The sequence below is a fragment of the Choloepus didactylus genome, chromosome 8 (genome assembly GCF_015220235.1).
Source record: "Choloepus didactylus isolate mChoDid1 chromosome 8, mChoDid1.pri, whole genome shotgun sequence".
NCBI lineage: Eukaryota > Metazoa > Chordata > Mammalia > Pilosa > Megalonychidae > Choloepus > Choloepus didactylus.
The window spans coordinates 61,422,359-61,435,497 of NC_051314.1; the positions used below are offsets into that span (position 1 = coordinate 61,422,359).

Consider the following 13,139-nt stretch of genomic DNA (forward strand, 5'->3'; position numbering starts at 1 on the left):
TGACATTTATGTAATCATATAACTGTTCTTCTGTCATTGTGACATGTAAACACACTTTCTGAAGGAATTATGGCAGATATATCTGAGCAAAAACTTCTGGCTGGTGGTCTTTCATGAACTCCTCCAGGGTCCTCTCAAAGATGATGCCTGATGGACTTAAATTGAACTTAAAAAAAAAAAAAAAATCCTGAAAAGATAAAGAGGGATGACCTCAAGGTTTTGGTTTCATCATTGGTTTCAGTTCATCTCATTCCAACACCAGCCCAGCAAAGCATGTGGAGGGAGAGATGATGTCAAAACCTCAGCCTGGGCCAAAGTTTCCTCACCTCTTAATGCCTCCGATGATCTGAAAGCACACCAAAACCACCACGACCGGCTTTATGGCTCTAGCTCAGTGGCCAGTCTCTACGTACCAGGCTTTCTTCTAGACAAGTTCCTCAAAGTTGTGAGGTTGCTCCATCAATTCCAGGATATTGTAAATCAGCAGCACCTTTATTGATATGTCTGGAGCTGACCATAAACTCGAGCAAATATTGACATCCCTTAAAGATGTGAGGTGGTACCCAACAAGTATCGACAAGAGAGAAAGCGTGGGGGTGGGAGCAGGAGGTAACTGACAGGTATCCAGCTCCTTCAGTGTTTCAGGCATTTACTGTCATTTAATCTTCACCATGACATTATGATCATCCCCATTTGACAAATGTAGAAACCCTTCCAAAGAGATTGAGCAATCTTCCCAGGGCCACAGAGCAAGGAAATGTTAGAACTAAAATTCCATCCCCAGTCTACACACACCAGCTGTTTTGAGGGCCAGCCCTGTTGGTCTCCTACCTGACCTTCCCTTTCTTCCTTGCTGACAGAACCATGGTTATATTGGGGCAGTATCGTGCCCACCTCCAGGCTGCCCCAGAGTTTAGTAGTGTCTGCCATCCTCCAATGTCACTTCTAGCTACTGAACTTCTGAACTTCTAGCTACTAAAGCTTAGGAGGCAGCTCAGAATCAGTTTCCCTGTAAAAACTGTTTGATACACAATGACGACTAAAATCACTCTATCTTCACTATACTTCTGCTGTCTGTGGATTAAGCCAACTTTTGTGGACTGACCTGAGATACCACTATTTATAGCATTGTTTCTATTGCAAAATGCATTACAAGATCTGCCACCCCCTTCCCCTGCCAAAGAGAACAAAACTTACAATAGACTTTGTGAACCCTTTATACAACTAATAGTCAAATTTCACAGATTCAAACCCAAGGCTGCATTCACATTATCAACCCTTTACTTATCAGGAAGATCTAGGAATACCAAGACTGCAAAAGAAATTCTTGAAAACATAGTTAAGTATGGGTTATGGGGTATTTCTATACTATACCACCCCCACTTTATTAACTTGAAAGAAAATCTTCCCGAATACTAAAAATAATTCACTCCAGTCCAGAAGATAAAATACTTATTGTATCCGCTTTATGATTACGGTGATACATTTTCCTGAGGGAGATTGTCTGGCATTAGTACAGCCCAGAGTTTCTGAACCTTGGCACTACTGGTATTTGGGGCCAGATAACTCTTTGTTGGGCGGGGTTTGGGGGGCAGGCGCTTTGCTCATGCAGTATCCCTGGAATCTACCCACTAAGTGACAGGAACACCTCTTGGTTGTGACAACCAAAAGTGCCTTCAGATGCCAAATGTTCCCTGGGGAGTAAAATCACCACCAGTTAAGAACACTGGCAGAAGCTGATAAATTGGGAGGACCCACTTACAAGGTTGCATTAAACCTCCAAGAGCCATGAAAACACTCCAGTGAAGTAAGAACTACTGATCCGTATTCTGATAGCAAATCTTACCTTTGTAAAGTAGAGAGCAGGTGGTCACTGAAATGGTCTTTGGCTGAAAACACCAGCATGTCTTACTATCCAGGGCATCAAGAAATCCAGCTTCAGAGATCATGTCCCCTCTCACTGCTGGTTCCTAAGGATTGTGAAGCAGAAGCCACCCAAGGGCCATGCCCCTGACCTTGGTTTCTTTGGCTCACGCACAGGCTATCTAAAGTCCACCTCTTCCACTTCAGTTCGTTTCTCCCCAGCATTCCACCTGTGAGTCAACAGAACTCCTTCAGTGCCTCTTGTTTAATTTACTGCTCACTTTTGAAGCTCCCTTTTCTCAGAATAATTGTCCCAGAACAACAGTTGTTATTGAACAGATTCCAGCCATTCAACATTAAATGAGAACATAATTAACTCCAGAGACTACCTTAGGGGACTTCTCTGGAATCCAGCTTTGGACACTTCCATAGAGCAAGCACAGCACATTTTCATCGGGGTAGGCCAAAATCTCAGGTGAAACACTCAGCTTCCTCCCGGGCATTATGCTCAGGAAAGTACAAAATTGGAGCTTATCCTACAGCTTACCGAGCAATGTGAATTTCTTTCTGGGTTTTTCCAACCCTGTATGTATCCTGTTAAATACTTTGAATAAATGCTGTGAATCCTTCTCAGAACCATTCTACTTTACCTCAGTGATAACCAATCATGGGGAAAAATTCTTTTCACTCATAAATACATATTGTCAGTCACTGGCTACCAGCAGGTTGAGTTTACATTATTGAACTGAGAGTCAAACATCATTTAGTCATTCATTCATTCAAATGCTCCAGGGGGTCAGGGAATTTTGTTCTTTGTTCACTGCTTATTTGCTGAACAAGTTAATGCCCACTTCATCTGAAGGCACTGTCGTTAGTGCTAAGAATAAAACAATGGGAATGGGGAGGCACAATCCCGGACCTCAGGGAACTTAGAGGCCAGTGGGGGAGCAAGACAACTGCAAAATCAATCAATCAATCACAAATTGTGGTAAGGGCTAAAATGGGGCATGGGACAGCCTAACTTAAATAGGATGGTCAGAGAGACCCTCTTTGAGGAGATGCCTATTCAGCTGAGACTTGAAGATGAGGAGCTAGTCTGAAGCGATTTTCAGGGGACTGTACACACACATGCACACACACACACCTACCCACATGCACACACACATATACCATGCACACAGACATACACAATGCAATGTATGCAAATACATAGAAATATCTACCAAGCACACATATATTCCACACACAGCACACACACACACCACACACACACACCTACCCACATGCACACACACATATACCATGCACACAGACATACACACATGCAATGTATGCAAATACATAGAAATATCTACCACAAGCACACATACATAAATTCCACACATAGCACACACAGCACACACACACACATACATACATACATACACACAGCTTTTGCTTTGATGGAACATTTCAGGGCTGAGGGAAAAGGCTTTAGTACAAAGGCCCTAAGACTGACTTGTTTTGTTTTATTCAGTGAAAAGAAGGGGAAAATGCATTCTATTTCCCATAGCAATGGTATTTACCATAACACTGAATAATAAGTGTATAGGAAAACCTTGAACTAGTGATGATCCTGGAGGTGATAGGAAAAGAAAAACCATTATTCTCAGGCCTAATGCTGGATTTACCACCAAATGTATTAATTTTATGAGCATAGGCTTAGAAATATATCTTATTTAAAAATTAAAAACATGATTAAAAAATTTATGATTAAAATACCTGCCAGAAAAGTAACTTACCATTGATTATTCCATATCTGAAACTATCCACCTCTACTCCCCTTTTCCCAATGAAACAATTACATTTATAATATTAGCACAATATAAAAACTGTATGTGTGTTATATATCACATCATAAATACATTGTCTAAAACTCAAGCTTCTTATACAAGGTGCTATCTATAGCAGTATTGACTAGAGAAGAATAAATTAAATCTGTGTTCTTTCCTGTGTCTAGTGCCATCTTTAGTAGTTTAAAAATAACCATATCTGCAAATACATGCCTACTTCACTAGCAAACTCGCATCAGCTTATTTATTTATACTTGCAAGGGCCACCAGGTGCCAGACACTGAAATAGAGACGGAGGGATACAGCAGTTAGCAAGTCCCACCAGACCTCGGGCCTCGAGGACATCATGGTCTAGTGGGCAGATCGGCAATCAACAAATGTTTACAAAGAGAAGTATTTATAACACATTATAAAATCATATACTAGGAGGGCCAACCCAGTCTGGGAGGCCAAGATACGACTCGTAAGTTGGGACATCACAGATCAGGAGTCAGTGCTAGCCAGTGAGGAGTGGGTAGAGGTGGAGGGAGAGCATTCCAGGTAGAGGGGGGTACCTGCGGGAAGGCCCTGAGGGGAGGAGGTTGGTACCTCCCAGGAACCGAGAGGGTCAGTGTGGCGGGAGACCAAAGAACGGGGACAACGGTAACACCTGTTGGGCTGGAGAGACGGGCAGGGGCCACATGCTGGGGGGTATTGTAAGCCATGTTAAGGAACCTGGGCTTCATTCTGTGGGAAATCAGAAAGCTGCCACCCAGGCTAGAGGTGGGGAGTAACTTAGCTTTTCACTTCTGGAAGATAACTTGTTAGCTTTTCCTTCTGGATCCAGGGCTGCCCTGTAAGGCAGGCCCCCTGGAGTTGTGTACTGCACGCCACACATGGCCCCACCGGGAGGCGCTGCGCTGCCTTGTGGGAAATGGGTAGGTGGGCACAATAGAGAGACCAGTGGAGACGGAGAGCAGTCAATGGCTTCCCCGTCCGGAGAATTATGTCTAGACAGTAAACTGGGGTGGGTTCCCACAGGGATCACATGATATATGCTTTATGTGTTCACAGACATCTGGGGCCTGAGAAGTTGCCATCCTACCAGTGACGCTGGCTTTGGGAAGAGGCTCACATGAGACTCTGAAATGACATTGTACCAGCAGGCTGATGCTTTGCCAGTCAAAATATAGCCTGTCAACACCCACAGACTGGATCAATAAACCAATCACAATAATGACTAACCCATAACTCACAATGCTTTCCCAGGGACATTCTAATTACTTTAAACCTGATGCAAATGCATGAAATGTGAGGACCAGGACAAATCCCCATGGCAGGTAAAACCCATGAGAAGGGATTCCTTCCTCAGGGCCCCCAGAGTTGCCCATCTGCTTCAGTGGTAAAATGTAAGGATGCCTGGGAAAACTCTGGGAGAGCCTGGTGTTGTAATCCGGAGAAAGAAGGAAGAGAGAAAGGGACTCCTGAAAGGGAAAACATCTGTTGAGCAACAAGGATCACACAGACAAAAGGCTGTTCAAGATTTGCCTCAAACTGAGCTCCTTGGTCTCTGTCACCACCCAAGGAATTGCCCTCAAGAGACTTCCCATCTGCTTCGGGTTTTTCTTACTCAAATTGGGATAACAAGTTTTGGAAGAAGACCTGGAAGGGCTAGGTGTGTTTAATTCTGAAAGCACAGAGAGCAGAGGAGAAAAAACGATGGTTACAAATGGAGGCAGGGAGACAGGGCAGGTTTGGGTTGGGAAGGGGCAGGGAGCAAGGGTGGGCTCCTCCCTGGTCCAGCAGCCATGGGAACTTATATTGTATTCTTGACACTTTAAGATATTCAAAAGTTCAATCAAGTCTACATCAAAATTTTACTGTCTCATCCTGTTTAAAAACTTCTTTCTGCCCAGCTGAGTCCTGAACCTCTGGTTTGGGGACCAACAGTGAGAAAGGAGTTGTGGGTAGAGGAGGAAATGCCTAGTCTGCTCCTTCACTCTCTTTGCTCCACTCCTTTCCCTTCTACCCCTACTTTTAAGTACAAAACAGAACTAGGTTAATCAAATGCTACCTAGTAGGAGTCCTGTTTTGATCGACCACTCTCCTTTCATTTCAATAAATGATTATTAGTAACTGACAGAAATCATTCTTATCCATTAATTTTTTGAGACCTTTCATGATTGAAAAAGTCTTTATTCTATGTCCTACTTGACTGACGCCCTGACTGGGTATAGACTTCTATGTTGGAAATTAACCTTAGAATTTGCAGGCATTGCTCCATTAGCTTCTAGTTTCCTATAGTGCTGTCTAAAAGTCTAATGCCATGCTGATTTCCAACTCTTTATGTGTAATGTGCTGTCTTCTCTCTAGAATCTTTTAGGACCTTCTCTTAAATTCCAGTATCCTGAAATTTTGCATTGATTTGTCTTGGTCTTTTTCATTTATTGGGCTAGCAAGTTGATGGGTCTTTTAGATCAGGGAGCTCATCTACTTCAATCCCAGAAAACTGTTCTCTTTCGCTTCTTCCATAATTGTCTCCCTTTTGTTTTCTCCATATTTCCTGGGACTTATTATTTGGATGTTGTACATCCTACTTTGATCTTACAATCTTCTGATGCCTCCCATCCTTGTCTTTTTGTTCTATTTCATAGATTTCCTCAGCTTTCAATGAGACTTTCTCAAACTTTCTACTATATTTTTGTTTTGCATATTTTTTCATTTCTAAGAGCACTTTCTAGTTCTATGAATGTGTGATATACATATATATGGCATCCTGCCCTTTTCATGGATGCTATATTACCCTTAAGGAGGCAGGAGGCAGAGTATTCAGAACACAGACTAGAGAGCAAGATTACCTGGGCTCAAATCCTAGCTCTGCTACCTCCTGCCTTGTTCAATTTACACAACCTCCTTGTGCCCCAATAGCCTCATATAAAAAATGGGAATAATAATAGTTCCAACATTTTAAGTTTGTTGCAAATATTAAAGGAGCATACAGATAGCATGTTTAGAATAGTGCTCAGCAGGCAAATGTTAGTTATAATAAACTCACTGAAGATTTTGTAGTATAATGATTTTCTTGTGCTCTCTCCTTTGACTCTATTTCTTGATATCTTTTCTTATGTAGAGCTCTGTCTCTCATGTAACCGAACTTCCTCAAGTGTCTGGTTATCCTTAGCTGCCTATTCTTATTTAAGGGCCAGATGTTCAAATACTGACTAGAAGTTGTGTGTTTGTGTGTGGGGGGGGACTTAACTCCAGGAGGAGACCCCCACCCTGATAGAATTGTAAATTCCATGAGAACGGGGTCCTTTCTATCATGTCAGCCACTGGATTCCATGCATCTGAAGCACAGTAGGTGCTCGATACACATTTGATGTGATAGTTAAAACCCACTGAGCCTCAGTTTTCTCATCTGAAAAATGAGGATAAAAATATTTATCTGGCAGGTGTTGTAAGAAGAGATAATGTATGTACAGCACCTGAAACAGTGCTTGGTTTTTAGCAGATGCTCCATAAATAATAATTATTGGCAATCGTTATAATTTTCATTTCTAGAGATGACATCAAAGCAGCTGCTTCATGACCATCTGTGGGCACCACTGACTGTGCTAAATATAGAGGTAAAGCACAGTACCCCTTGAAAGGCTAGTTATTATAGTACAAATAAGCAAAGCAATAAGAGGACTCAAGATAATAGCACTTGAAATTGAATGTGTAAAAAGGCCAAGAAGAACACTGGCTTCAGTTGTGACCTTCTGAGTGGAAAGCAGATGGGTAGTGATGCAGCATTGCCAAAGAGCTTTGTAGAATCACCATTCACATGGAACGCTCCTCTTCGGTCTATCACTCTGTCCAGTCTGGTATTAGCGGTTTGGCAGTAAAGGCATTGGAGAAAGTTAAATGGTATGCCAGCCCTCTCCACAAACAGAGAACTGTTTAAATTATGGTACAGCCATATATTGGAATACCATACAGGTATTGAAAATAATTATGTAGATATCTGCTAACATAAAAATACATCTACGATATGCTATAAAAATTAAGACTCCTTTCCTAAACAGTGCAAATAAAAACGGTATTTCTAAACAAGTTGATGGTTTGTAGCAAAAAGACTGGGAGGACATACCTTAAAATGTTGACAGTATTTATCTCCAGGTGGTAGGAATATGGGTGTTTTTCACTTTCTTCTTTTACATCTTTATGTAATACCTCCATGTTCAATCATCATCAGAAAAAGCAGTGAAGCTATTTTCAGCTTGAAATGAAAACAATGTAGATAAAGGGGATTGGGGCTTAGGTGCTTGAAGGCACGTATGTGAGTCAGACCTGGCCTCCCAGACACTGCTGGTCTGTTGGGCCTGTCACCAGACACTCAAGTTGCTATCAGGAGCACTTTTCTCTATTGAAATGACTGGCTGTTGTCATGCAAACCCCAGGTTATAGTGGGAGAGTAGGACAGTCCCTGGAGCAGACAAAAGAGCCAGACCCAGTTGGTCAGTGGGCTAGGGCTTGCCATGCCTCTGGTGTCTGCATGGGGAACACCGTTAGGGCCCTCGTGGCCTTCATCCCTGCTGACTGCTGCCAGAACTTTGTGGTTGGCAACCTCCGGGAGATGCCACTGGACAAGATGGTAGATCTGAGTGGGTACCAGCTTTGCCGCTTCCCTGTGCATGTGTGCTCCTTCAGGGAGCTGGTCAAGCTCTACCTGAGTGACAACCACCTCAACAGCCTGCCTCCAGAGCTGGGACAGCTGCAGAACCTGCAGATCTTGGCCCTGGATTTCAACAACTTCAAGGCTCTGCCTCAGGTGGTGTGTACCTTGAAGCAGCTCTGCATCCTCTACCTGGGCAACAACAAGCTCTGCAACCTCCCCAGTGAGCTGAGCCTGCTTCAGAACCTCAGGACCCTGTGGATCGAGGCCAACTGCCTCACCCACCTGCCAGATGTGGTCTGCGAGCTGAGTCTCCTCAGGACTCTGCATGCCGGCTCCAATGCTCTGCGAGTGCTGCCAAGCCAGCTACAGCACCTCCGGGAGCTAAGGACCATTTGGCTCTCAGGCAATCTGCTGACGAACTTCCCCCCTGTGCTGCTTCACATGCCCTTTCTGGAGGTGATCGATGTGGACTGGAATAGCATCCGTTACTTCCCCAGCCTAGTGCACCTGTCAAGTCTGAAGCTAGTCATCTATGACCACAATCCTTGCAGGAATGCACCCAAGGTGGCCAAAGGCGTGCGTCGCGTGGGCAGATGGGCAGAGGAGACACCAGAGCCTGACCCCAGAAAAGCCAGGCGCTATGCATTGGTCGAGGAGGAGAGCCCAGAGCCACAGACAACTGCCCTGCCTCCTCTCCTTCCTCCTTCCACCTCCTGAGGAGCTTCGGTTTCAGGTTGATGCTGAGGGCCCAACTCCAGCATCTTCTGAGACCTCTACATTTGAGTGAAAAGAACTGCTTTGGGCCATTTGGAGTGACTCTGCCATGGGGGGATGATGGAGAACAGATGAAATGCCGTATATCACACTGAAAAGAAAAAAAGTCTGACCAGTAGCATCTCTCCCAAAGGCAAGTTATGTGATATTGGTGGCATGACAACCCAGAGTTATCACAATTTCTTTGTAAGAAAGTAAACCTCTCCAAGCAAGTATTTTGAGACAAGGAAGAGCAAGAAGGGCTGGGACACTTCGGCTTCTTCCAGTGATGGGGCTACTGAGTTCTTCAAATAAGCTATTTGTTAGAGAACTCACCTAAAAATTCAGGTGGCCTGTCTCCAGCCCTTTGCAAGATGTATTTTCTTTAAGACCATAAATGGTTTGAACTTACGGTTACTAATTCAGGCCCCTCAAAAGGACCTAACTTGTCAGTCAGACTAACAGAAAAGAGCTTTCTGTTGTAGTTGCAAAGGCTTAAGATGAAGCATTTTCCCAGAAGTGCCTGCTGAGGATCCCAAAGGAGAATGCCTCTTGGCAGATCCAGCTGCTATTTTAAACATGACGGTGGTTCACACTGATCTAGCCTGTCTTCCCTAACAGGCTTGACCCACTGTCTGCTGCCAACTGTTTACTGTCACTAACAACCTTATCAGTCATCTGCAAAGTACAACCTCTTCAGCAACGCCATCTCATTAAAGTCAAGCCTAGTTGTGATTCCCACCTGCCTCCCTGGAGCAGAGTCCTGCTGCTTATTTACATGAACAAACCAGAGCTGAACTGACTCCCCTTCATGGAAGGACACCACATTTTCACATTAGCTTAAAGGTATTAGGTGAGATATTTGTTAGCCTGAAACAAGCATTTAGAAATTTGAATTGCAGGTTGTAGGGTATACAAGATGTTTCTGCTTCTTTAGCCTCACTCTCTCTGCCTGTGTTCTGTGTTTTGATTTTTGTTGTGGATAGGGTCTTGAATTACAGGTTGTAGTGTATACAGGAAGTTTCTGCTTCTTTAGCCTCACTCTCTCTGCCTGTGTTCCGTGTTTTGATTTTTGTTGTGGATAGGGTCTTTTGACAATTAATGTATAAATGTGGGTATCTGGGCTGTTATCCTTTGGAAGATGTACACTGTAAATACAGTGAAAATATTAACTTCAAACAAATTGCTGTGAGTGATTTAATAACACAGTCCAGTATATGCTTAAACCTTTTCAGCAAACAAGGAAACAAAAAGTGTTGTTTTAACTAAAACAAACTGTATTGGGCTTTTAAAAAGTACTCTTGCCATAGAAGTATCTTAACTAAGAAGAATTTGGTTCTAAAATACCATTACACAGCTAACTATTTTCATTCATGTTTTCTTACCACAAATATTTTTTGCTAAACCAGAGAAAGAGAAAATTCTATTATATAATCTCTTCTTATAGTCATCTCCCAGTCTGTGGAGCATCTGCAAACCCTTGGTTAGACTTCCAAAGGGTCCCTTTTATCATTAAATAGTATAAATAGGTATAAACAGATTTATTCCTATAGGTCAACAGTTGGATATTTAACTCCTTTAGTTTTAAGTCCCAGTTTCTATTAGTTAGGACTTAATAGTCTACTTTCTCAATTCTTATTGTTTGAAACCAAACCATACTCAGCTGATACTAGAAACTGTGCCAACAAAAACCTGCCCTCTAAGCTGTATTTGTAGCAAGTTGCATGAATTGCTGACTTTCTTTTGACCCTGTTTTTCCCCTCCGAAGACAAATGGGCCCACCTGTTCCAATGTAGGTGCAGACTACAGCCATGAAACAGTGAGGCTAACTGACCCATACAGAGTTCTCATCTAATGAACTAACTGGTCTGAATCAAATGTCTAATTATAAACATTTTGGCCTATTATCAACTCAGCTGTTTTCTTTTAAAACAATCAATATATAACAAATGAACGTTTCTCAGATAGTTATTACTGCTGATTTCCCTGCCCTAAAATGTTTTTCACTGTGGGTTTTCAATCAATTTTGTAAAGAAGGCTTAAAATAATCAATGAAATATATTTCTATGATAACCCTTCTGATGTTTCCTGGAAATTGACATAGTTGGAAAGTAAAATAAGGGGAAAATGTTGAAGCACCATATGTTACTTCTTAACGTATGAATTAAAAAGTCCTGAAACCCGTGTTCATTCATCAAGGAAAATCTCTTCCAGAAGTTTATATAGGATTTTAGCTCCCATAAATATGAGTACTGCCAACTTAAAATCTTAATGCAGATCCTATGAAAATGATCCAACAAATAAGATTTTTTATTTTGTCCTAAAACGCAACATCATTATAGTTTCTAATTTTATGCTTAAAAATGAGCTTGCACGCTAAAACCCAGCTGGGCTCAAGCAAATTAAAAGCACGTATCACAGCCACAGTAACTCGGGAGCAGTGCAGCAGCATAGTGCTCAGGAGCATGGCCCCTCAAACTGCCTGGGTTCAAATCCCAGCTTTGCTATCTACTAGTCAGTTACCATCTTTGTGCCTCAGTTCCCTCATCAGTAAAATGAGGCTAACAGCACCTACTTCATAGGGCACTTTTAAGGGTTAAACAAATTACTATTATATAAAGTGCAAAGAACACTGCCTGGCACGCAACAGCTAATGACTATAAAACATGTTCTTTTATTAACTAAGTTTTATACCATGCAACCCAACACTTAAATTTACTTCAGAACCAGTCTAATTCCTTGAATTCAGTGTAATTGCTTGAATTTAACAAAAAACCAAACAGAAATGGCAATAGAAAAAAGCTTATCCTTTCTATAAATTAGTTTTTTAACAAGAATGTCTATTGTCCTGAATGTAAGAAATATAACTGCAACGTGATCAAAATCTTCTGGCTTGCCTAATAGGAAAACAGACATGATGACCAAGGATTCCTTTTTTAATTGCTAAATAAGTAGACTTTGCCCTTTCCCTATATTATTTTAGAATTCTCAAATCACCATAGATTCTTGAAAACATGAGGCTAATTCCTAGGCACTAAACCCAAATGTTTTCATAAGGGGCAGGAGGCATGGGTGTGTGTCTGCTAAACACTATATACTCTGCCTTTTGACATTGTAAAAAAAATGCATACTCCTTGTAATCTCAGTACAATAGGAAGGATACCAATGATATTAAAAAAAAAATTGAAGCAAAATTTACACCCCCCTCTTCCCATTCTGGACTATGCACTTTTGAAGAACAAGGAAACATCTCATTTAACTTTGAAAAGCCAGTGCCTAGTTCAGTACTACTATGTCTGAATATTGGAGATTTCAGCATACACCAGCCCCTAGACTGACATGGAACACTCTTGTAGGCCAGATACTATCCTTAGTGTACCCTTAAGTGTATTGTGTGAGTTAATTGTGATCTCCTCAGTGCCCCTTTGAAACAGGTGTATGTACTGCTCGCAATTCAAAACGGGGAAATTTGAGATCAGGTTTATCATTACTTTTCATATTGGGGATCTGAACAGAAAAGTTAGGCAGAAAACCTATGATTTAAAAAAAAGGCTAAGTCCTTTTTACATTTCTGTTCTAATATACTAATAGGGTATAAGACAAAGCAGACTTTAGAAAAGGGTTTTGTACAAAGAATATACTCTGTTGACTTGTATCAGTCCTGGCAAGAAACTGCACTCACAAATGATGGAGAGAAAAGGGGAGACTCTAATAAAGGGAGTATTTACAGAGGAGTAGGCAAGATTAAGGGGTATTTGGGAGGAAGGCGGTGTCCAAAGTGAGGCACCAAGAGACTAGCTATTGCAAAAGCTGTTGTTGTTTGCAAGGCTGCGTAAGCAAGAACAGAAAGTTATTCAAATCCAGTAAGAGCTGAGAGCTATGAAAGAGGGCTGCCCAGTGAAAGCTGTGGTGGGACATCTTGCAGGGATGAAGCTACCACCAGAGACAAAGAGCAAGAACAGAGAGAAAATAGATTCCCTCTTCCCACATCCTACCAGTGCCTCCTGAGTTTAAATCCAACAGGAAACCAGCCCACAGGGAACTGTAACACA

The 13,139-nt window shown here is 42.1% G+C and overlaps 1 protein-coding gene across 1 annotated transcript; it reads left to right on the forward strand.

Moving 5' to 3' along the window:
• The first annotated feature begins 8,211 nt into the window (after positions 1–8,211).
• On the forward strand, positions 8,212–9,051 carry LRRC10 (leucine rich repeat containing 10). The gene has a single exon (XM_037844969.1). The coding sequence runs from the start codon at positions 8,212–8,214 to the stop codon at positions 9,049–9,051; it is 840 nt and encodes a 279-aa protein (XP_037700897.1).
• The last annotated feature ends 4,088 nt before the right edge of the window (positions 9,052–13,139 follow it).

Coding starts and splice junctions, on each gene's coding strand:
- LRRC10 (XM_037844969.1), top strand. CDS start 8,212: ATGGGGAACACCGTTAGGGCCCTCGTGGCCTTCATCCCTGCTGACTGC.